Source organism: Ambystoma mexicanum, chromosome 9, assembly GCF_040938575.1.
Source record: "Ambystoma mexicanum isolate Mex_15411 chromosome 9, UKY_AmexF1_1, whole genome shotgun sequence".
Classification (NCBI taxonomy): domain Eukaryota; kingdom Metazoa; phylum Chordata; class Amphibia; order Caudata; family Ambystomatidae; genus Ambystoma; species Ambystoma mexicanum.
In genome coordinates this window covers 1,099,313,501-1,099,340,224 of record NC_090931.1, presented here as the reverse complement: position 1 = coordinate 1,099,340,224, position 26,724 = coordinate 1,099,313,501, and the positions used below count along the sequence as shown (strand labels likewise).

The 26,724-nt window shown below is 42.9% G+C and overlaps 1 protein-coding gene across 1 annotated transcript in view; it reads left to right on the top strand.

Annotated features, from left to right (window-relative positions):
* The first annotated feature begins 1,126 nt into the window (after positions 1–1,126).
* Positions 1,127–26,724, top strand: part of KCNJ3 (potassium inwardly rectifying channel subfamily J member 3) — a 610,905-nt gene continuing 585,307 nt past the window's right edge. The window contains exons 1-2 of the mRNA XM_069616422.1: positions 1,127–3,129; positions 14,153–14,369. Coding sequence (XP_069472523.1) covers positions 2,458–3,129; positions 14,153–14,369 — 889 coding nt within the window. The 5' untranslated portion in view covers positions 1,127–2,457. The remainder of the gene's footprint in view (positions 3,130–14,152; positions 14,370–26,724) is intronic.

Below are 26,724 nucleotides of genomic sequence, written 5' to 3'. Positions count from 1 at the left end.
TGTATAGGTCATCTTTAACCCTCGTTTGCAGCAGGACATATCCTTTTAAGAAAATGGTGGTTTTGATTTGCCTTACAGCCCTGATTCAGAAACCGCAGTGTGACATCTTTCTATTTGTACACATTCTGTATTCTCTCCTCGGGGGGGGGTAGTGCTTTCCTATTTAGTCATATGTCTAAATGGAAATGGTGTGTCTATTTCAAGTGTATCTATTTTATAGAACCTTTTTTGGTTCAACCTGGTTGGGTTGCTACGGAATAACATTTACATCTCTCTTAATATTATAGCCTGCCCTCAGCCCACCTTACAACAAAAGGCAAAGGATGGATCACCCTTAACTATGACTGTTTTACCTTTATGCTTGGGTCCACTCTTGGTTTGCAGCAGTTTGAGGGCCTGTGTGGTTTCACTTATATAAATGCTTTGTAAAATCATGGGCCGAATGAGGCTCCAGGTGCAGGAAGAGACACTGTAGGGGCTATGGTCGTTTGTGACAATCATAGCACCAGAAACGCATCGCCACGGTTGGCATGTTCGATTTCTTTCTTTATTATTCATATTATTATTTTGTAAACTCATAACGCCTTTACTTTGACTCTGCGTTGCATTTTACACCTCTTTCAGTGGGTTAGTGGTCTGGTGCTTATGTGATATTGTGGCCCAGATTTTAAATTGTGTTCAAACGGGTAGCAGCAGAACACGTCGCGCTCAAAACTTTAAGCGCAGCTCACGTAGGTTATATTCGAGTGGCAGGAACTCCAGTAGCTACACAGGGCGATAGGACCACAGGGAGCATTCGGTGGAGAAATTCCAAGCTAGTAGCACAGAATATCATTGCAATGGCCCCCTGGTCTGGGCATTCCCGCTTGTTAGGCATATTAGAATATCATGTGCTTGCTTATTCCTGCAAATGCCTGCGTGCCTGTGGATAGTGTTGCATGCAGAGGGGAGTGGGCAATATTTCAGCAGCGAGGGGTACATCTGTGCCTTTCATGCAATGCAATCAATGGTGTGCACGCTCTGATAATACATGTAGGCGAGCTGTCACATTCAGTGCGAATGTGCTGCGAGTGCGCCGTGCTCCCGCGGAGTGCACGCCTCTCTGGCTGCCCGTGCATGGTTAGAATGAAGGTTAATGTCTCCCAGTGCTCTGCATTAGGGGGACATTACTCATTCCACACTTGCCCGATGCTGCATATTAAGCAGCTATCTTTGCACAGGCACTCTGGCGGAGCCGCAACTGCACCGTCCCCCGTTCCGACTCTCTATTGTAATGGTCTCAGGGAGCAGATCACCTGGTTGCTATTCTGCCTGGGGGCGATGCTGATCTGAATGGCGAAGGTGGCGGGGCTCTGTGTGTGCGTGTGCCATGGGGGAAGAGGAGGAGGAGGAGGGGGGCATCCGCTTGCTGCTCTCTGTACTGCTGCAGAAAGGAGCAGGGACTGTGCTAATTCCTCACACTGGGAAACAGGGAAGGGAAGGAGCAGAAGGAAGCCCAGGCAGCCGAGGCAGCAGCAGCAGGCGGGGCTAGTCGGGCTCTGCAGCTGATCATCACACGCACCGCCACTTTCTCCATCTCTCCACCCCCCACCAACACGCCAACTCGCCCCTTAGACCAACTCGCGAGCCCAGCACCCTCCACAGGGGCATCATTAGCACGAGGGGTGACCAATTCATCCTGGAAGACCCCCCGGAAGGAAAGAACGCAAATCAGTCGAGGCAGCCGCTGGTGTATTTGAGCCAATTCACCAGATGGGGACCTTCCTTTAAGGATTTTTTTTACAGCTACATTGCAGGAGGGCAAGCCGTGCATCAGAGGGTCCAGATTTGCTGCCACCTACGGAACCGGTGGACATACACAACCCCCACCTTAAATCAGGAGGCGTTGGGATGCTGGAGGGGCATTGGAGGAGCCCTGGCGCGCTCTGGGAGGACTTTGGCATGGCGATAACAACGATTCGCTGCATTCCACACTAAGCCCATGTGCTTCTCGAAGTCCGGCGCTGGGTCAGGATTCCCTGCAGCCGAGCAATCGTGTTCAGGGCACCCAGTGTTCCTGGGACGCGCTGGACTGCATGTCCGATTTCACAGCAGGTGGTTCCGTTCATTTATTTTGTATTCTTTATTCCATTTCCCAAGCCTGCGAGAGATGACTTCCTGCCGTGTTCTGCCAGAGGGGTGGGGGATAGGAATGGGGTCATAATTGGTTCATGCCCGCTTGCGTGAAGTGGGTGCTTCTTAGCTTCAGGCTTCCAGGAGCTATTGGAAGCACCATGTATTCAGTGTGCTCGTCATGCGTCTTTTTGTTAATCAGATAAAGACCCTCAATACTTTCTAGCAACATTTACACTTGAAAGGCAGCAGCAAAAGGCCACAGTGGTGAGAAGTCAGCCAATTTGAAGGCCCAGAACTGGAATTGCTTTGCACTGCACATCAATCGCTCCTATTATCTGGATTATGTCTGCACTACGGAGAAAATTTGGGGATGACTACCAGGTAGTGACCACCTCGTCAAGTGGTTCTGGATTTAACCAGCCTGCACCCAAAAAAAAAAGGCAGAGGTTTGTGGACAAGAACGGCCGGTGCAATGTCCAGCACGGGAACCTGGGCAGCGAAACAAGTCGCTACCTGTCTGACTTATTCACCACCTTGGTGGACTTGAAATGGCGCTGGAATCTATTCATTTTCATCCTTACTTATACTGTCGCTTGGCTCTTCATGGCATCTATGTGGTGGGTCATTGCCTACATTAGGGGAGACCTTAACAAAGCACATGATGAAAACTACACCCCTTGTGTGGCCAACGTTTATAACTTCCCATCAGCTTTCTTATTCTTCATTGAGACGGAGGCCACCATCGGCTACGGCTTCCGCTACATCACAGACAAGTGTCCGGAGGGGATCATCCTCTTCCTTTTCCAATCCATTCTTGGATCCATTGTCGATGCCTTTCTGATTGGCTGCATGTTCATCAAGATGTCTCAGCCCAAGAAGAGAGCCGAGACCCTGATGTTCAGTGAGCATGCGGTCATCTCCATGAGGGACGGCAAACTCACCCTCATGTTCAGGGTGGGGAATCTCCGTAACAGCCATATGGTCTCTGCTCAGATTCGTTGCAAGTTACTCAAAGTAAGTATGAGCCGACCGGCCAGCATCTTCCAAAATAAACTAGTGTTACATCTTGCAATTGTAGCTACACAAACAAACAACAGATCAGCTGACACCCCTGTCAATAACTCGAGGGTACATTAATAATTGTTACAAAAGTTAAATGTTATCTAGCATGTTGCTATCTTTTTTTGCATATATGTATATATATATATATATCGAGAACAGTGGGTGTTGCATGCTGTCAGAACTATTGAGGAAGATCCCCTGCTGGGAAAATTGAGAAAATAGTGAGTGATGTGTCAGTATGTCAGTGTGTGTCCCTAACTTTCTCTGAAAGGCCTTCCAAAATCAGGGAACATCTTCCTTCAACAGGATATATTTTAACGATATCATTTGTATCTGCCAAACCTTCACTATGAAATCTTTATGCCCAACCTTTTCAGCTGACCCTCCTTTTTTCTAAAATGCCATTGTTTATCAATACCCGGTTCCGTGCTTTTGTGTCATCTGTTTTGGATGCCCCACCCTCCATATTATAAATATCCACTTCTGCCTGACTCATTCCTTTGCTGTGATCCAGTCACTATCTCTGAGTTGTTTCCTTTGTAAGCAGTGCTCTTGCAATGTCATCCCTTGTCTCATCCTGGTTGCTTCATATCATCCTGTGTATCTAAATCCCACATTGAATATCACTCAAGCATCTCACTCCCCCTTTTCCATTCCGGCTATTCACTACATCTCTGTCTCCCTTCCGAGATCCCATTATTTTGGTTTTTCTTTTCTACGTATTATCCCCATTTTTCTATCACCATTGTGTGCTAGATCTGTAATTTCTCTAAGACCAGCATTCCCTATATCTCCACAGATCAATTCGCTTTTTGTGTCTTCTTGTGTTTATATATGTTTGTTTTGCGTCTGTCACCGATATGAGCCCAAAGTGTTAATGATCCACCATTTTGGTCATTTCACGGTTGTCTACTTAATTTTGCATGCATTCCTACCACATCATCTTTCCAATATCATGTTCCAATGTGTTTCTTTTTCTTCCTGTGCCACATTATCATGGCCCGGTGTTCCCATTCTACTCTTGCTATGCAACTTGCTGTCTCCCACTACCCTTATAGTGCTTCTTTTTACATCTTCATGGTTGTCTCATTATTCGGACTGGCCGCACCATGACTCAGTCCCACTTCATGCCTCGTGTCACCCATGTGGCCTACGTCTTTGTGGGCAGGTTGGTGACATGTTGCTGAATACTTCATGGGTTTACTCATCTCGGAATGTTTGTCTCAATTGATTTCTATGCTCATTCATACAAACATAATGGCAGCTGCTAGTCTCTGTATTATGTCCACACGGAACTCACACTGTTATCAGTAAGGGGCCTAATCTAATGGTGGATGTATGTTCCACAGTTTGGGAATCAAAGTCCATTCTTTGGGAGTGGGTTTTTGACATATCTGATTGAAGACTGTGCTGCAGACCTTCAGTAGCACATCCCATTAGGAGTGGGAGTGGGATGTGCCATATCTGATTGGCAATGTGCTGCAGACATTCATTACGACGTGCCAGCATTCATTCAAATTTAGAAGAGGAAGGGCCTAATTCACAAAAGCGGTTTATAATGTCAAAACCCCATTGGAAAACCCTGTGTGAATAAGGGTCGAAGAGTCATCAGTTGATTTTATGCTGAAATTGATAATCTGACAGATTGTTGTAATCAAGTAAGAGTCTGGGTACTACTATTGGCATACAAAAAACATGTGGGTCTTAAGAGACATTGAAATTATTGTTGCCATGGCAACCATTATAAACAACTCTTTGCGACCTCCTCAATTCCTGTCACAGCTGTTCACTATCTCACAAGATGTATTGTAATTCAGTACTTGCTGCTTATGGGTGGCTATTTGACGACATCGATATTTTGCTTTAGGATTCGTTAGATTTAAATGTTCCTCACCTTGAAATATATTTCAAATTTCCTTTCTAAAAGCTGCACCAGAAGGACATCTGAAGTAAAGAGGCATATTGGTGGCAAATACTGTCTGATGCAATGTTACAGTGATTGCTGACGTTGGATTAGGCCTGATGCATCAGGCAGACAAGGCAAACATGGAGTCACTTTTTCAGTCAAGCGATTCCATAATTCTCGGAAGCATTATTACATTCTTTCCTTGAGAGTTGCATCCTCCCCCCCCAGACAACTTATGCAAATAAGAGGCTTGATTTGACAAGCTGTGCTTCAGGTGGTGCCATGCTTCCTCAATGATTACATTCCAAACTTTGACAACATCAGCAAAGCATCTATTATTTTTCAATCAAATATTTTTGGTTTTAAAATGTATTTTCATGTGATTCATAATCTCATAGATTCCACAATACACACAGATGTGACAATCCCATTTTTGTCTTGACAATTTCCCAGGCAATGTCTGAAACATCAATTAGCAGAGGAGATTAAATAGTTCTGCTGAAGTTATTTTTCCAAATTAAATTTTTATAAAAAAGCAATCTTGCAAGTGTCATAGTGAACAGACATTTCCTAAGTGTAGATTTACATCCACACGTTCAAAATAGTCTAAGTCCAACCGAGGCAAAGGAACATGTCCAACAACACCTTTGCTTATGTTTTCTATAGATCATATGAGGTGCAGTATAGAATGCATAACCCACGCTTAAGGAACATGTACAATAACACCTTTGCTTATGTTTTCTATAGATCATATGAGGTGCAGTATAGAATGCATAACCCACGCTTAAGGAACATGTACAACAACACCTTTGCTTATGTTTTCTATAGATCATATGAGGTGCAGTATAGAATGCATAACCCACGCTTGCCCCGGTGGATTGTGAATTGTGAATGAGCACCATAATTGCTTTAGTTGGTTTCTTTTGCTCAACATTGACCAGTGGGATATTCCTTAAAACTAATGAAAACATTGCACGTGTTGCACCCTATTAGAGTCACTTGGCCTGTAGCGGACAAAAAACGACGAAGACAAATCCAAGGAAAGGAAATTCCAATAATCTAAGTATATGACTTGGTAGTTTCCCACCCGTTCATCCAGACTCTGCCTGTAGCGAGATGAAGTGCAGGCGGCCATGCTGGATATCAGCACCTGCACCCTTGCTAGTACCAATCAGTGCACCACTACAAGCAGCTGGAGGAAGGAGGTATGTTGCTCAGTAGTGGAGAGATATTTCTTTTGAGGACATGTTGAGCTACTTGGCAGCGTTTTCAAATGAGGGTACAGCCCTGGCACTGCAGGCCATGATTTCCCTCAACGCAGGCATTTGTCTGCGGCTAAGCACTGAAATATCAGAGAGTAGCTGTGGGCTGAACCTACGTATATATTTCCTAAGCGTTTTGATCGACCCTCCGACACCTCTGCTTGAATCAACGAATTGTGGCAATTTAGGTTTTCTGTAGAAGATCCAATTGCCGATTATGTCTGTAAAATGCCTTCAAGACCACGTGCAGCAAAGCTCTCAAGTGGTCCCGTGTCAGGGATGACTAGCTCATACGTTTGCATTCTGGTACTCTGGTCCTTCATTTATAATAAGAAAAGTAAAACTTCAATTACCATCAAACAAAGAAAACAAGCATTGGCGAAACTAACAACGTGGGCTTTTGTGTATGCAAGGGATAGGCATTTTCAATACGGTACTACCTGGCCATAAAATGTCAATCGATTGAACATGGTGTGATTACCTGGGTGTATGACAGTAGAGCCTGGCCAATGGCTTTCGAGTACCTATACACAAGCCAAAAGTGCTGGCTTTGTCATTTTTTTCAACATGACTTCAGTGCAAGGAACAGATATAAATCAAGTTACTGATGGCACATTAGGTTAAGACATAATTCTTAAACCATTGACACATTTACAGCTGAAGTTAAGCCATAAGCTGTGAGCAGACAGCTTAGAAATAACACTGACAGACCAAAGTCGATTGTTACTGTTTGATGGAGTTAGCTCAAAGTGATTCCAGAAGAAGTTCTTTGGGTGATAAGGGGTAGGTTAACGTTTGGGAATGGTCATGGGGATTATCATGGCCATGGGCAGTCATTGGTTTGGTAAATAAACAACACACACAATATGTGTACACCTTCTCACATGTTATCTGCCTACTAGCTGTACTCCATTACAATAGTTTTGGCTTATAATGGCCAACACTAAAATGGGGGCCAATGAGCTCGCCACCCCTGACATGGGGCATCTTGAGCGCTCTGGCTCTGCGAATGCTCACCCAAACCTACCCTTCTCTTTTAAGTCCGCTGTGTTACGGTGGTGCGTGGGCTGCAGCAGTCAGCAGCCGCGTTTCCAATCGACTGAATGCAGGATATCGTGTACTTTTATTGAGGTAGCAGCGTGAATCTGGGGAATATGTATTATGCATTGTCTGTTATGCTATGCCTGAACAGTGAAAGAGCCTGAGTGCATAGGCCTGGCATCTTAATGTGCATTCGCAGCATATGATTCTATTATGAACAGTGGAAAATTCTCCAGATGTTTAGATTAGATGTGCTTACTGAAGCTTGCCATCAGTGAATCGAATTAAAATTGAAGGCAAAAAAAAAAAATCCCTGGTAAAGCTCTGTTAACATGAACGGCTACAGGAAAAGCATCATAAGAGCCTCCACACAGTGCCCTTGACAACAGATAGCACCGCTCAGCTATTCTAACGTATGTGGATGCCTTCCATTTTTGTGTCAGCGCAAAGCAGCCGCTCTAGCCACGTTCCAACACTTTTCCCATACCTATTGTGTAGTTTAATAAATACTCGGGAGCACGGTTGGCTGCGCAGGCTTCTATGTTCTCAGGGATGTACACAAACTGGTGAGCACAGACGCAGCGCAGTGCAGCACCCTCGGCAGCCTTAGAACAATGTGAGGCGATAGCTATTGAATGATTATAATTACATTTAGATGAGCTGGCTGATGGGGTTATTCTCACGTTCTATGTGAGGTGGCACCACACAGTTTCACAGCTAGTAATTGCTTTAGCACTCTTTTGTAATTATCATGTCCCAAACAATTGAAGATTTACATTCGCCTGGGAACCTACTTAAATCTGGCTTTCTTCCAACATATCCCAGTGGTGCGCGACTTTCAATTTACAACAAGGTTGCTGGAATTTACAATTCACTGCAGGTGTTCATTTCAGGGATGTAATTTCACCAAAATTCCAGGGGTAGCGGAGGTGAAATCACACAGCACTTGACCTCTGATGACATCACAGGAAGTGTTGTCATTTGACCACACCCCCAAGTGACATCACAGGAAGTGATGGCACACAACCTTCAGGTATGTCTAACACCCGTGTTTCCAGGCGCTCTCATTTCAGTCAGATATAAGGAACCAAGGCACAGAGGGAGGTGAGATTTGTCTACAATCACACATTTGGAGAATGTCATTTTAGAGATTTTACATGGAGCCTATATGTAAAACCTACATAATGCAGTACTTGTAACAGGGTAACCGAAATCTCGAATGCATGCTACAGTAGTGTATAAAACATCTATAGATCAATGGACCCAGAAGTACTCATTATCTGTGGCATTGGTGTGTTAATCAAGCCAAAAAAGCACTGACCTGCAGAGGTGTGCACTGCTAACCCAGGAGCAAAATGCTTCATGAGCAAGGCCTGAAAATGAAATAGTTTACCAAGATTTAGTATCAAACAAAATTCCCTGGTTAGAAATGTATCTATGAGTCAGCTACCACTCTGATAGACAAAACCTATTGTGCAGGTGTAAGCTGAGGCCATCTGTCTCTGTGTGCATTTATCTATAAGTTATGTGACAAGCAACCACATGTTGTCCCCCACAACCCAGTGCCGAACATAACACCTTAATGTCCTAGACTTTCATACATGACTCTTCTTCAGTCTTTTTTAACGGGGTGAGGTGTGGGGAGGGGTGGGTTGCACTTCCCTCAAGAGTTGGGCTCAATGCATCTACGGTTTTCAGAGCTCTATGTGCGAGGTGCGTTAGTCAATAACACCCTTGGACCGGCCCATGAATGAAGCTTCCTCAAAGACCTTTCCAAGAAGGAGTTTGAGTGGGGAGGGGTGGGTCACTGCATTGCTCTCTCACTTTTGAGACTCTGTGTCCAACTTTTATTTTCTTAAACAGTGTTGCACCAGAGCACGGTCCTGGTAGAGTTTGCGCCCCTCTCCTCTGTTCACATCACACTTGTATGCATTGAAAGTGAGCAAAGCCCAATTAGTGGTTTAGTATAAAATGTGGGGTCCCCCTGTGACCCATGCTGAGGGCCCCCCAAGTTGCTTAACAAAGCACAGGGCATACCACAACCTGAGCCAGCCCGGACCACCACGTATGCGCAATATCCATGATGATTATGCTGCTGCAGAGGCATGCACTACTCCAAGTGAAACAACTATATATGTTTTTTAATCAAAGCTTAAGGGCCCAATTCATAAAAAGTGTGCAGAGATCCTGCAAAGCCTGCACACCAAGAACAACTCTGCGTGAGCCTGGGCACAGATGTTAATCTGCGCTCTACGCATATTCATGGAATAGTTCATGCAAAGTAACCCAATAGGCAAGTCGCGACTGGAACACTCAAGACACGCCCACATGCAGAGTCATATCAGCCATGGAAACAGACCATTGCACACTCCTCGTGCGTGATGCAATCTACCACAGAAAAACTGCCTGCTAAGCCCCATAAGCAGGACAGCACACCAGCAGGGGTCCGTGGGGTCCCCCGTAACTATTCCCAGCATCTCCTCAAAATGCATACCATGTATCGTAAAAGTAATAATTTCCGGGTACACATGCGTGCAAACCCCCATAAACCATTCCTACACTGCTTACGCGCAGCCCCATATCCAATCGGAACCCCAACAGCATGCACGCACCCCTAAATCCAACCTCCAATCTTACCTCTGCACAGTGATTCCTATGAGCAAGTGTCCGTATGCCTGCCTTTGAGTGGCAGATAGATCAAGTGCTTTGCATGCCCATTTCCTTGACGAGAGGTTGCACAGACAGTTCCATGAATACGCTTGATTATGTGCTTTTGTGGGTGTGCAATGGATTTCCAGTGGCCCAACCCTCATAAACACTCACATTTTCCAAAGTTATTCTCCATTTTGCGTGTTCCACCCCCTACTCCAGGTATCTCACGCAAGGCACTCGGCCACTCGCAGAGATCTGCCAAGCCTGCACGAAGTACTCGCAAAGTACCAAAAAGTCCTGCAGATTCGATTCCAGGAATCAACCAAAGGAGTTTCGCAGGTGGTTTGGTGCACAATGTCCCTATTTGCCATGCAGACAATTCCATTAATCAGGGCCTACATGTTTTACATAGCGTAGAAAGAAGGGGACAGTGCCTGGTCCCAAAATATACTAGGCACCAGTGGTGGCTGGTGAGTTGTTTTAATGGAGGGTGTAAATATTTGCCACACATATGTGACTGCGACTGAGCATAGCGAGGGGGCCGAACTAACGAAAACAGGTTTGGGAGGGGGGGGGGGATTATTCCCCCTTCCATGAGAAAATGTTTTGTATAATGTGTTAAAATGGTGTATTACACAGCACACTTTCTGTGAACATTTGGGTAGTAGGCCAAGCAGTTTGCAATTGGTTTTGTTGGGTAACTCAGGGAAACAAAATGTACAATAGATGAACGTCACAAAAAGTCATGCCGGTCCCTTCAATATAGACCAGTATAAAACACATTTTCATGCTGGCTGTGCCCATACATGTCCATGCTGCCTCCACCAACATATGGTAGTATCTACTATATAAGAATGTACCCAGGTTCGCTTTAAAATGTTTTTATAGTATCATTGCTGGCACTAGACACAAAGCTGGCTCTGCCAATATATGACAGTACTCCTATGCAAGAAAATACTACCATTGGTTTGTCCAAACTGGTTTCAATGTAAGCCAATCTATACCCATAAGAACACTTATCATTTTTGCTTCATCACTGATGCTCAGTTAATAAAAAGTCATGCTACAATAAGAAATATACAGGCTGCTACATCAAAACATCAGTCTAGCAAGATAATACCACTTATCATGATTGCTTTGTCAAAGATGATGAGTAATAAATGTCATACCACAGTAAGCAATGGCTAGACTGGCTGTAACAAAATTCCAGTCTAGCCAGGTAATGACACTCATGAACTTGGATTTGCCCGAAAATACCAGTAAAACATGCCTAATCAATAAAGGATGTGTAAAAAATGCTCTAGTGATCCTCAGTCTCCCAGGTCTTATGCACACACACACATTCACCCCCATTCACCAACCCATACACCCCCTCTCACATTCATTCACACTGCATTGAGCACACAGGAATGCACCCACCCACCCAGAACATTCACACGCACAATCACATTCATACCCATTCACCCACAGTCCTTCACCCATATACCTTCTCTCACACACACTTACACTGGCACCTGCCCACCGAGAACATTTACACACACACACACATATGCACTTACATTCCTACTCTGTAGCCCACCATTCACTCACTGATAAACTTCTCACGCCCGCTTGCACTGCATTCACCACAGAGGAATGCACCCACCCACCCAGAACATTCAAACAGACACTACCACATTCCTACTCATTCACCTACTACTTACTGACCCATACACCTTCTCTCACATCCACTCACACTGCATTCTATACAGAGACGTATACCCATCCAGCACATTGAAACACACTATCACATGCATACTCATTCCCCCAACAGTCACTCACTCAAACACCTTGTTTTACATCCACTTTCACTGCATTCTCTACACAGGCACACACCCACTCACCCAGAACATTCAAACACACGCACTCTCACATTTCATCTCATTCACCCACCACTCGCTGACGCATAGCACTTACATACATCTGACATGCACTTCACACATGCAAAATACACATCACATTTTTAAGAAACACCTTCTTATCTGTCTTTCCAGCAACAGTCCATCACTCCAGGCCACCCTCAGCTCCTCTGTGTTGCTCACAAACAGGAACCAGGAAGCTGGGGAAGCTTCCTCGTTCCTGTATATGAGCTGCAAGGAAGCCGGAGAAGTGGTTGGAGCTGAATGTGGCATGTGACACGTGCCACATGTCACAGTCAGCTCCAACCCATACTGAGCGCTTCCTTCTCACACTGCAAGCCCCAGCCTAGATTTTACCCTGATAGGTGAAGACTGCACTGGGACACCCCCAGACTTGTGTGGTGGGGCCCCGTTACTCCAGGAACTTCAGTTTAAAAATAAAAATAAAATCTAATTATTTACAAGGCTAACAAGGGAGATTGCAGGGATAGCAAGGGAGAACACATGGGTCATGGCTGCGACCCTTGCACACCCCCAAATGACGTCTGTGGTTCATTTTGAAGATCTCATGTTAGCTCATCAAGTCCTCATTTTTTCTTTGCTTTCTGGGACTTGCAGTTTTGCATTGCAAATGGGGGATTAGAAAACTGCAAGATAAAACATGCAAAGAAGAAACTCTGAGTGGTCTACTTACAGATGTTATGGGTAGTAACCATTACATTATCAATACCGTAAAGCGGGTCTAGATCAGGTGTATGTGTCCCAGCCATTCATTGCATTTATGAACATTTTCTTTTCACTACAAATGCAGGACTAGCATTTCCAAAATGTAATGGAAGAAAACAAGACTGGGTGAAAAGCTCTCTGGTGATTATTTGCGCACTCGAGTTGCAATGTTCATTTTTCTATTGCATTGTTGAGATGTCCAGAACAGTGCTTACGCTAAACGGTGCAATCAAAATAAAGGCTGTTTCCTCTGTGCAAATAATTTAAGGTAAATAGTGTGCATTCAAACCATGACATAATCCAAACAAAAAAAACACTTAGAAGTTTAAGGTCAGGGATTTGGGAATATATGTGAGGAGGGTAAGATTTTCTTTTTTCAATTGAAACATTAGAATAGTTGTAAAAATTGTATTTGCTAAAAATGTAATATCAGGAACATGCATATCACACATTGAGACAGGAAATCCCACTGATTAGCATCTCATTGATTTGCAAAATGCATACATCCCTGTAGGTGTTAACGGCTTGATCAGAGATCTTTCCAGTATGGTAAGAGGCAATACACGTTCAGGGTGAACTGAAACACGGAGGACGTTCATGTGAGATAGTAAAGGTTGCAATTAGTAATCGGTGCACTGAGCCATATACCCTGCGCAATCAAACCAATGACGCAATCTTATATGTGCCATGTCTCAGTCAAGAGAAGAGATTCGATAGAGAAGACAGACATTTAGTGGCGTTTAATGGCAGAAGCAAAAGATCCTTCTTCTGTGATGGAAAAGCAGAGATTAGAGATGCAATTACTTCCTTATGACCTATGGCATCCGATACTGAAGGCGGCGGCATACCAGGCAAATAAGCGTGCTGCACACCCCTTCAGGAGAGGCCTTTTGGAAATGGTGATTCCAGAGGCAGCGGCAGCAGGCAGAGCGGGAGTGCCGGGGTCGGTATTGCATTGGCAGAGCCAGGGCTTCAGAGGAGGCCGCCGGCAATGCAAGGCACAGGCCTGAAAGCAAGGATGAGGTGTACTTCCCAGGTAGGAGGGTACATTTGTCGCTGTTTGACCCCAGGGTTATCTCACCCACTTACACCTTCTCTCCAGTGTTTATGCGCATTCAATGCTACTTTGCATGACATTGATTTTTTAATCATCACATAAATGTAGAAAGAGAACAGTCTGAAAATGCAATTAGTGTATTCAGCTGAAGTAAACTGCTGCAGGTGTTTTAATGGAGAGTAATGGAAGTGTCGCTTCTTTAGACAAATAAGAATAGAGTGAGTGTCGTCAGAGGGGAGGTGTGCGCTGCTGTGTATATGAAGAATCCATGGAGAGCGCAGCCTTCTACCGGGCTGCTTGCTTTTGATTTGGAATCGGGCTCTATTTCGAGTGTGACATGCTGGCCATTTTCTCCACAACGACCCAGCTGCCACCGTGAGAGACAGCCATCTTAGTGACAATGTCATCTTTTTTTCTTTGTGTGCTTGTCTAGTCTCGGCAGACACCTGAGGGGGAGTTCCTCCCTCTTGATCAACTGGAACTGGATGTTGGATTTAGTACCGGGGCGGATCAGCTTTTCCTTGTCTCGCCGCTCACGATCTGCCATGTGATCGATGCCAAGAGCCCCTTCTACGACCTGTCGCAGCGTTCCATGCAAACCGAGCAGTTCGAGATAGTGGTGATCCTGGAAGGCATTGTGGAAACAACTGGTGAGTACAGATTTAACCATGCTTAGCCATACCGGTATCAAATACTTATAAATCTACCTGCCATTAGTGTCTTTATCAAACCTGCACTGTACACATGTTGTATAGTGGATTCATAGATTTATAATTTCATGCATCACAACTCACTATCAAAATGTTTAAAGCTGAAGCATGACACCTACTCTAACTTGTGTAGACACAAAGCACCTGATTGATGTTGTGCTGTTGTCATCAATTTGAAGTTGTTCTGTGGTAGGGATGAGTGGCTCATCCACGCCTGTATTTGTCTTCACATTCTGGGACCTGTACTCTGATATTTATCATAGGAAAAGTAGAATTTAAGTGCCAGAATGCAATAAACAAGAGCAGGACAGAGGACATAATGTATGCCACAGGGGACAACATGAGAGCACTAGAGCTTAGGCACAGTCCATACCAGACTAGAGGAAGATTTGTACCTGCTAAAATGTTCCAAAGACAAACTGCAATATTTGCCAACTGACTGCGATGCGCTGAGAACAAAGTTGTCCAATGACTCTGTGTGACTGGGATACCCTACTTCAGGTCTTGGCTTTGCTTTATTTTTGGTTAGGAAAGAGAACAACTCCCAGAATGCAACTGAGGAAGAAGCGAAAGCCTAGGATTTGGGCATTGTGCCCACATTGGCATTGACATATATAATAACCTTAGATATTGTGGGTATTTTTGTTACCATTGCTTTGCATGCTTCAGAATTTAGGTCGAAAGACATAATGGTAAAAGTGAGAGTGCAAGTCACAGAATCAAAAGTGCTGTTCGATTAAATTCCAAGACAGACAGAAGTTGGACCATGGCACTGGGCCATCTCGAGGATATAGCCTTGAATTTGCTTGCTCCACCCTTTCCTCACACACGATCAAGCCTTTTTTCAGATGGAAAATATTGCATGCTGGCAATTCTGTTCTCATGTAGAACATGTTTACACTTTACCTGTTGCAAAATTGTTTTAATTTGCTTCAAACGTTGTATAGGACTTTAGTTTGGAGTTGTTGCTCATCGCAAATGCAGTGCTAGCTTTTCCCGCTTTGCAATTCAAAGTTATGCAAATATCCTGATAAAGATGTACCAGAATTTGCTAGATTATCTGTCATCAGCGCAGCGGATGTTTCAATACTCTGATCTGAAGATGATGAAATGTATGTGTTAATGAAAAATAAAAGAGTACACGTGAAAGAGATCACAGCATGTGAAATGGAGTTGGCATTCTGGCTTGGCTTGGCTGTGACTACTAAGAAACATATTATATCGCACATTCTTTAAAGGTATTTTAGTAATATCCTATTGTGTCTATACACGATCACATTGTTAACCTACTAAAAGAACACCGATTTTACGTTAAATGCCCTATTCATAGCGACAAAATATTGATTTTGCCTCTGTGAAATGCAGAGTATTATTAACTATAGAAACTGTCAAAAGGCAATAGGTATTTTTTATATATTTGAAGATAATCCACTGCTTTTATTCACCTGTGGCGATTTGCTTCGTCATTCTTCATCGGCCTGTGATTACCAAAATAATGGCGCTGTTTCAAGGTTGGCCGCTGTCATGGTCGGTGGGTTGACAGTTTTTAAAAAAAATATGAAAGGTGATTGCAAAATGTGGATCTGAAACTCGTTTTGAATTATGAGAATCTTACATTTTTTAACTTGCAAATAAACATTTGTATAGCTTTTGGATCTTTTGGACTTACCCGGTTTGCACTTCATGTTGCAGCTAAATCGTGGATGAGTCATAATATTATGTTGCAAATGGTATTTGTATTTTTGTATTTATTTGCAGAATACTTTGAGTTTCGAACAAAAACTGTGTACAAAGGACATGTAGGGACAGGGCACCTCTGGAAACGGGAGTGTTTTACAATGGTCTATGGCAAATTATGACTGAACAGAAATCTGAGGGTAATAGTAGTAGGTGATGGCAAAAGGAGATGGGACAGCACAGGTAGGACATTACATTACAGCGAGGACAACATGAAACCATAGTGTATAGGTATGTACAGCATTATTTACTCATATTACAGTAGGATGTGCATGATGGGTGGAGGTAGAGGTAGGGGAAAGGGAGAAGGATTTTAATGGAGGTGAACAGCTCCCTTAGTTCAATTTAAAAGCTCTACATGTGGTGATGGAATTGATGTCTGGTGGAAGGGAGTTCCAGCTATTCTGAGCAAGTAGGCAGAAAGAGCAGAAGGATCACTTAGAACAAGGGGCATGAAAGAAGTAGAATCAGTCACCTTGTCCAAATGGTTGAAGGAGTAGAGGGGGTGCCAAATATCAGGTTAGAGCTGTCACCTAAGTGTCTAAGGACAAGAGTGGACATATTTATTTTTATTTATTTATTTGCATTTTTATAGCGCACATGCAGCCCAAAGGCATTGTGGCACTGTTACATGAAAGTGTATCAAGCATTTTGCATTAGGATGGTTACATGTGACTGTGAGGTCTCTTAGTTGCAGGTACACAAATCAATAATACATACAAGGAGTTAAGCAGACATAAGAAAGCAATCGGATGGTATTAGATGAAGAGTTTGGTTTTGATTGCTTTGCGGAAGGCTTGTTGAGACTCAATCATTCTTAGGTGGGGTGGAGGGGCGTTCCATTGAGTGGCGGCTATCGTGGGAAAGCTATATCCGCCTGCATGGGCCTTTTTGGTTTTAGGCACGAGGATAAGGTTAGAGTACCCCTCTCTGAGAGGTCTTGTGGCGGTGTGCTTGACAATTCTCTGGACAAGATATGGAGGAGCAACATCAAGAAGGCATTTATTTGCCAAAGAGAGTGTTTTGAAAATAATTCTCTATTTGATAGGGAGCCAATGGACATGCCTCCTGATTTCAGAGATGTGTTCTTTCCTTGAAGTCCCAGTGGCTGCCCTAAGGGCATTGTGTCATAGGTGTCTTGATGGAATGGAAGGTCAAATGAGATCACATTTTGCAAACGTTCAAAAGCTGACGCCTGGCAGCTATGGCACTGGCAGTGATGGTGGTCATGTTTATGGTTTATTTCGAATAGGCCCACTGATTGTAAACCTGGGGTTTGGGATGAGGGTGTCAGAGGAAAAGGACAGTGGATAGAGGGGGAGGGAAGGGATAAAAGAGGCATAGTGGTAGATGACTCTGATCTTTGAAGAATTTGACACGAGAGAAAAGTGCCATCCAGTGATGTGTAGGTTTCTGTTGACAGTTGGTCACTTTGGGTGAGAGCTGGAGAGAGGGAACGGAATGAAAACAAGATGTTGGATTTGTCAATGAAGAGATGGTAACAGAAGCTGAAATAATAGATGAGTCTGTCTAGTGAGGAGGTGTACAAAGTAAAAAGGAGGGGGGAAGGACAGATCTTTGGTGGATGGCAATGGGAAGAGGCATGATATCACTGCATTCCAAGGTAGGGCGAATGAGCACTAGACACGCAGGATGCAATCCGGGTAATGACAGTTTGCTGAAAGCAAAGATGAGACAGTGTGGAGAGGTGAGTGGTTGACAGTGCCAGAGGCCACTGAGAGGTAAAGAAGGATTAGAATCGATGACAGTTTGAAGTAGTTGCAGTGGTGAGGATGCTAGAGACATGAGTGAGAGCTTTTGCCATGGAGTGACAGCCACAAAAGCCAGACTGGAGTAGGTTACTAATCCCATGTGTTTGCAGATATGCGGTTCTTCAGTTGATTACCACACACCCATCTAACAATAATTGGATGAGCCTGTACTAAGGTTTAAAAGATGACTACTGAGGTAAAATGTTTGGAAAAAGTGCACACACAAAATAATAATTTTTAAAGGATGACAGTTCATTTATGAATGGCTATAAAAATGTTATAATCAAATGAGTATACACAAATGACATTTGAAATTATGACTACAAATCTTCGGAGAACATGTTTACTTGATAGTTAAAAGGGAGAGAAGAGAATTGAGAATTGGCAAATTTATGACTGTGATAGTTGTCTTGAGGAAGTGGCTTATCATGCACTTCTCTATTTCAGGGAGGTAAGATAATTGATAGGTTTGCAAATAGGGAAACAGTGAAATGGAATATAGTTTTACCAGTCTTGAAAACTCTATATTGAACATTAAACATGGTTTCATGACAACAATAGTCATCCTGCTAATCTATAGTCCACCATCTTGTCTGATTTTTGTATCATGTAGTGACAACACTTTTCAACATGTGGGCTCACACCTATATATAGTTAAGTTGAGTATCAAGTCCCATACAAAACCTGTATATTTAATTACTAATAACGTTTGACTTGCATGACCGATTTGGCTGATTTTTTGCAAACAAAAAGTTTGTCAGGGACTCAAATTTACTAATGTTGTCCACAGTACAGAAATACAGTGTCTACAAGTTCGTCAAAGTTCACATGTCTACTAGCCATACAGTCACATATGGAAAATGACTGTCTATTATGTCACACATGACTGCCCTCACAGGCCACAAAGCCTTACAGATGTTCAACTTGTATTAAGGATGGAGGTCATAGAGCCTCTGTCAAGTTGAGTTTTGACTCTATCAGCAAAGTCGTCCAATATTGTGTGCATTTCTTACATAACGAGAGCCTGTTGTATTGGTATGCTTTTACAACATGCCAACTCACCCCTGCAGTTGTTTTTAAAGCTTGAAAGCCTTCTCCTTGAAATATTTTTCACCCGCCTGGGAACACCAGACCTCACTTTGCTAGTGTAAGAGAGAGATTAAAAGATAAGGAAAGTGGGAAGAGGTGAGTAGGAGAATTAGGCAACGTGAAACTGCGTTTGTGTTCGGATGGATGCATGTCAGTCCATCATATACATTATATCATATGGAGAATGTTTACCAAGAGATATATGTGTTGAGTTAGTAAATGCATTTGGATTCTAAGGCAGTTTTGGCAAATTAAAAATCTAGGATCAAGTAGTGTTGGGTGTGTAAGGTGCTCGAGAACATGTTTGGGAAATCCAGGTAGATGTGTAGGCTTAGAATATCGGCAGAATCAGTTTTAATTATGGAAGACAATTCCCAAACAATAATTGTAGGATTGCCAAGCCAATCTCCAAGTGAAGAATGGTGTAATCAAAGAAAGGGAACGTCTGATAATAGCCCAAGAGCCTGAGATAAGGTCCTGCCAGAAGGACAAGGCAGGACTGCTGAGGTAGAGGGCAGGTGAGCATAAGTTAGGTGCAGGTGTTAGTCTGTCATGGACATACTTAAAACTTAGGCTTGGATAGCTTGATTGAAACCCATGATTCAATCATTCACAAAGACTCAGCCACCTACATAGTTTGCTAATTACAGTTAAAACATGGGTTATTGAGGGACGTCAATGTCCTTCATTACAGAGTGTTAAAAAAATGCAATATCTACAATTGCTGCCAACTGTAGGGAATTTGCATTTGCTTCAGGGTTTTCCTCAATATTTGCCCTCGGTTTAACCCTATTCATGAGAAACAGCTGGACTTTAAATGTCACTGAAACATATTAAAATGATAACGCTCTTTAAGCGGACAGATGATGCACTCCCAGCCCTTTTGCAGTGCCTGTAAGTTTGCCACCCAGCTTAAATACTAGAGGGCAGTGAGAAACGAAAGGCAGTTTGTACTAGAAGAATATTGCATCATTTGTTATCAATTGAATTGATCTACACGACCAGAAATGAGAACAACTGTGTTTATTTGTGAGCTCGGACTCAGAAGTATTATCTTTGTAAATGTGTGACTTTTTTTAGTGGAGAGCAAACAAGAGAGAAAAATATAAAATGCCTCTACAGGGTAACGCCAAGTTCAAGCGAAATGACTTGTTTTAGTGACACAAGAAGCGCTTGAACCCTATACCTACCCCACCCAACCCCCCCTACAAAGTTCTGCTTTATACAGAAGAAGAATTTCACGGTGTCCAGACATTTCGTCGAAAGACATTTCGTCGAAAGTCATTTGGTCGACGGAATTTGGTCGAAAACCAAATGGTCGAATATTTTTTTTATTTATATATATATTTCTTAGGTTTTAGTTTAGGGAAAAAAAGTTTTTTTTAGAAAAAAAAGGGGGTTGAGGGTGGAACCCCCCCCCCCAAAAAAAAAGTGAAAATAAAAAAAACAAAAAAAATTGACCATTTGCTTTTTGACCAAATGGTTTCGACCAAATGTCCTGTCGACCATTTGTTTTCGACCAAATGTCTGTTAACCGAATTTCACATCATATGCCTGAGTGTGATTGTATAAATCAATTCCTCTGAACCTCACCATCATCTTACAGCTGCCACCTCTGTCTGTAGTACATAGAAACTCTGTTTTCCAATAGCTACAGGCAAACCATGTGGTGTTAGAGTGAAGCTCAGCATAGCAGTAGATGTGTTGGTTGGGTCACAAATGGAAAACAGTTTGTGTAGTTCCCGGTATCCTTTCATTGAAAATAACAATTCCTCATAATTCCATAATTCTAAATTAAAATATCAAACGGCCATAATGACAAAAAGACTTCTATATGTTCATGTGAATATATTTACCTTTATGGACGTAAGTGATCACATCACATGCAAAGGAACAGAGACTACATGTTAGTAGGCTGCACATTTTAACAGGTTATCGCCTCATTATGAGTATGATGGTAACTGTAAAATGTAGGGCCTGATTCAGAAAGCATTTGACTGGGATTTTCCTATTGACAAACGCTTTGCGAATCAGTCCCATGATGTTCTAACTAACTCTTATTTTTAAAATACCACCTAATTATGAGTTGAGATCTGATGGGATATTTTCCTCAGGAGGTATAGAGGCCCTACTCTATAATCCCCATTTAACGCACACTGTAATACTCTAGAAACAACCCATGCCGTTCTTTCTACCTACAGACACGTTGTAAATATTCCATGCAATCGAAAACTATAATCACATGATGTGATTATTCGTGCTAATTACAATGACACATGCTTTACTGTTACACCATACTCGGGTGGAGCCCTTACAAGTAACTATGAGACGGGAGTAGCGGGATGGGGGTGGACGAGAAAATGCCTAACCATTGTTTGAAATTGTACCGAGAAATCTTTGCTCATGCCAACTGCTTTATTTTGAAGAAAAGTGCTATCACAGGTCATTATTACCGCAAGTGTTCAATCTTGAAATATAGTAACGTTCACACCACTTTGCGTTAAACATTTTATTATAAGAAAAGCATGATCATTGTTAATAGTTTCACTTGAAAAACTGTAAGTCATTGTCAGTGTTATTTTTATATATGGGATAAAGTACTCCTTAATGTACATCAGAAATATATTGCAAGTTACTGAGGAGTTCCGTAACCAAATAGTGGAACAACGCCCACGGCAGAGTTCCTTTATAAGGCCACGGAACACCAAGGTAACTTGCAAAATCCTTTTTATATATGGCAGGAGGTATTTATTTCCTAATAATACATGGACACCCATAGTGGGCATGAATCATGGAATATTTGCCCTGTTCAAAGTGAATTGGCACTGCTGAAAAGTGACTTTGCACTGCCGACACAAACCCTGATTCATGCAACCATCTGGGCAAAGTCAGTGCAAAATGACTTTGCCCGGACTTTGCACAGCAGAAATACACTTTGCACGGTTCCATGAATCTGGGTTTGTGTCGGCAGTGCAAAGTCACTTTTCAGCAGTGCAAATTCACGTTGAACCGGGCAAATATTGCATGACTCGGGCCCACTGTCATTCCCTTACATACAACGTCGCTTGCATGGTGTAATGTAAACGATCTTCTATTTTCTGATCCCTATACTCAATATAGAATCTGTTTGGATTTAAACAAGCAAAACTGCAGCTCCTAATGTGTTGCAAACAAATAGTTCAAGCAGTTTAATAAAAAGTTTGAAAGCCAGTTTTTGTTTTGTGCTTTGAAAAAGCAATAACATGAAGATTCTTGCTCACGTGTTAAACTCAAGCAGGGCACAGATTAAATATTCTACCATAAACAGTTCCTTGTCAATTAGTGGCTGTAAAGGGACACAGACATGATGTCAAGGAAAAGCTTTTCAATTCTTTAATTAAGTGCTACAGTGGCAGTAGGACTTCTGTCTGCAGGCTCCAGCATCAGGCAGTGTGACGTCACAACTGAAGCTTAATAACTAATTACAGAGTAGCTGTGATGTCATTTTTCTTTTTAAATGGAAGTTGTAATGTCACAACTAGCCTGTAATAAAAAGGTATTTCTAGGGTGTTATATAGATACTGCAGGTTGCAGTTTATTATCAACTCCTCAGCTACAGCATAGCCACACTACTGTTAAAGCAAATCAACAATAGTACCATAAATACCTTTTTCTGGGTAGCATATAGTTACCAAATGACAAGATTGTGTAGACTGATGTTCCCAATTTACATCTAACACTTGCCAAGTTCTTCAAGCAGCGTATCTGCAGTATTTCCTACTATGCAGGGGAATATGTATATGGGAATATGAACATGATTTTGTGTGTGGGTGAACCCGAGAATTAACCACTCCAAAAAAGTAGCAAACACGCAGTTGAAGTCATTGATTCCAGGGCATTTCATGAAAGAATCTTCGAATGCAACTGCTGAAATCATTGCAGTAAAGCATCCTTTTCGCATCCGTTCCAAATATGTGAAACATGATAGGACAAAGGCAAACACTACTGAAGCGATACAGGTACATTTTAGAAAATTAACCTCTACGTCTCTGTAGGACCATGTTTTGTTCAATAATATCTTATTTTAAACGTACTCTCTACAGATGGCAAAACAATTGTCCAGACGTCTGCTGTGAGTGACTTCAGCACTGAACATGTTTCTTTCAGATATTGAAAGCCAGTTGCCATGGAAATGTGTTTTTAATTCAATGCTTTTCAGGTTAGAGGCCTTGAGTGGGAGGCAATGACTTCTAATAAGGACTAGGGTCAATTATCTCATCACAGTGCCTGTATAACGTTCATTAATGTTTTTAAAATATGATCGGCTCCCTAATAATTCAAAGCAAACAACCACTGTTGACTTCTGTTTAAAATAAATAAGCTAAAATAAACAGTTGGTATGTGACTTGTTTATTAGATTGGTATTTCTAGTTTAAGTAAGAGATGACCATCATAATAAATACCTTGTATGAACTAACCAACCACAACAGAAGCTATCGGATTTGAAATGGCTTGTGGATCATTTGTCCATCTCAAGAATACAAGTTGAGTGCATTAGGCTTCTGTCTCCAGTTGGGGCCATTAGTACAATGATTCTGACTGGCAAACCAATGGGGTGAACATTAGGATACCCACTTGTATTTGCTATCAAGCAACGTACTGTCTGCTCTTGCTTGATGCTGGCCATTGATGCATTCATTGAGCAATGGAAAGATAAATCAAAGATTACAAAGCATACATAGAACGATCACTGGTGTGTGAAAAATAACCGAGGCATGATTCACAGAGCGTTTTCCAATGGGAAACCACTCTTTAGTAATAGAATGTATTGAACAAGGTGATCTCAGATGACACTGCAAATTAGTCATCATTTTTGGTTTTGCGGATGCTGTGACAGAGATTGTAGATGTTATTGTGAGTCTGCTTCCAGTTTTGTTTTACATTGAATTAACCAGATATTGGAAAGTCTAAACCAAATAGCAATTGTGTCTATGCACAACTGTACAATAGCTGGGCACTAATTGGCAAAAGCCAATCATTCTCTATTCTGGACAGACTAATAGGGGTAGTAACTTCGTATATCTCTAATTATTCGATGTTCCTTCCAAAATTGTTGCTCTGTAATCCCCCCTTGAGTGTTCTGCTTCATGCTTCTCTGCTTTCATGTGACCCTCCCGATTTCGCCTCTGTATGCCATCACATTTAGAGAGTCCGTGCCACTCATGATGTGATTTAAATCGCACGCTACATGTCTGATGTGAAGCATTGATTCTCCAGTGCGAGTGAAGTATGCCTGCTGGAAATGAATTATTAGGGAGCAGAATATGCTATTCCCTATTTGCAATAAGCAATTTAAATATTGCTTGTTCTTGGAGCTAATTACCGCAAAACAAATGATTAACACGCGTTTCCATTTGATAAGCACTCCAGGCAAGTCCTCTATATTTCCGAATTCTGTTCCTTGCAGTAAGTAGTATGGAGATTTGGTATGCTCATGCATTTATGGAAGGCTGCTCGGTTCCTGCTTTCTCAAAACTTTGCCTAATTTATCTATAAGAGCATATTACTCTTGACCTTTTTTTACCTAAATATGGTTTGAAGAGAATACTTTGAAAGTGATCTATTACGACAGTATCATGCACAAAGAAATATTGATATTTTTCAATTAAATTATGGCTGTCCGTCCCTCAAATCCTTCTGCTTACACGACAGCGACTGAAGAACGTGGAGTTCGACTGAGGGAGCCATGCAATTTATTTCCATTCCACGGTGTTCAGCTTACATTGGACCTCATTATACGTACGGTGTGAATGGGGCCAGTAAGGCACCAGCACTGTTCACACTGTACCACTGAATTACGAGTTCTGCACGCGGGTGCCTGATAGCCCGCCAGGTCTGACCTGGCGGGCTGTGTGGCACCCGCGAGCATAACCCGTAATTGCACCGGCACCGTTATCAATGGTGCCGGTGCATCTATGCTCCCCACACCCATTCTGCCCTATCAGGCAGAATGGGGATGGGGAGCCCGGCAATACCTCCACCCACGAATGGGCAATTACCAGCCCATTCAACTCTGTAAATTGCCCATTTGCGGGTGGCGTAGTGAGTTTGGTGTTAGCCGTGCATGTAAAACAGGCACGGCTATTGTCAAGCTTGTAATGAGGCCCATCGCCTTTCATAATTTAGTACTTCTTACGTTTTGTTTAGTAGAATCCAACATTTGGATTTGCATTCTCCCATGCAAGGCTTTCTCTCAAACCTAGTATCTCAACTTCTTGTCTGAAACTGAGATTTGCACCTGAGCACTCTACATCAGGACAATAAAGATGTGAGTGTACCCCGTAACACATTCTGCTCTGGTGTCGCAAGCAGTGCAAACCCAGCAAACATCAAGCATAGGCAAAGGTAATAGACCTATCTTATTGTTTTAAGGGTGTGGGTGAGGGTTTTTGTGCATCTACGTTTTTAAGACTACAGACTTGATTCACAAAGCATTTTAATTGAACAAAGCCAATTGAAAAATGTTTTGGGATTTAGGCCCTATGGGCCTGAATCATGGAATTAATTGCGCAGTAAATAGGGGCTTTGCACGCCAAATCGCGTGCAAATCCCTGTTTGCCGATTCATGGAAAGCAATGTGCAGGGCTTACCTGGGACTTGCAAGGAATCTGTGCCGGTCTGCCACATCATTGTGACTCGACGAATGCCTTGCATGAGACTCCAAGAAGATGGTGAGCTGACCCTGCGCAGCCGCCTAAAAAGGGGGCGGAACAAACAAAATGAAGAAGAACAAGCAAAAATGTGGGCGTCATGAGGGACGTTCCAATGTCGAACAATCGCACCGCCCATACACGCACAAATGAAACACATTCAAGGAATTGAACAGGGAACGCCGGGTCGCTAGCAAGCACATGCAAATTCTGAAAAAATACAGCATGCGATAGCAGGTGTAAATGTCAATGCGCACACTAAAAAATGCATAAAAAGCATGAACAAACAACACACACACAGATACAGCCACGATGAATGCACATTTTGTTGCAGCAATCATCCAGGGACACCGCAGGAGCAGGAGGAGGATGGTCAGGGCCCGGATCTTGCACCCACAGACTAGCCTTTATGGGATGCCTGATGTTAGGAAAGATTTCATATTGTAGGTAATTTTCCTTCCATGTGGCAACCCCCAAACATTTTGCTGTTGTTTTACACCCTGATCTAGACTTTGCCAGAGAAGCGCAGCCTTCCGGCGCCCTCCTCTGGGCTTTCACTACATTCTTATGGGGAAACTGACATGCCCTTAAGACAGTCAGTACCGGGAAACGTTGTTTTCCGTAGTTCTTTTCTCATGTTGCAGCTTTCGCGCAACATGGCACAAGAGTGCACCGTAGCTTACATTACCGCGGTCATGGGTCTCTAGTCATTCTACAGGGCCTAGTAACTCTTGATGGATTTATAACAAACTGTGCAAGTATGTCACGGACGGGACTGGTGGCAGCGATCGTTTCTTTGTGTTTTGAACTCCCTTTTGCCCTGTTAACCGCGCTTCTCGTGTTTGGCCAAAATGGGTGCCCTGGCTTCCAAAATGGCTATGCCACGAGGTTCTTTGTCCTGTCCATTGACTGTCTTGCCCCTTCACCTTCCCCAGGTCGAGCCGACCCGGGGCCATCCTTATTTGGGCATGTACTTTCCCATGAAACACAGATGCTTTTGCGGGCTTC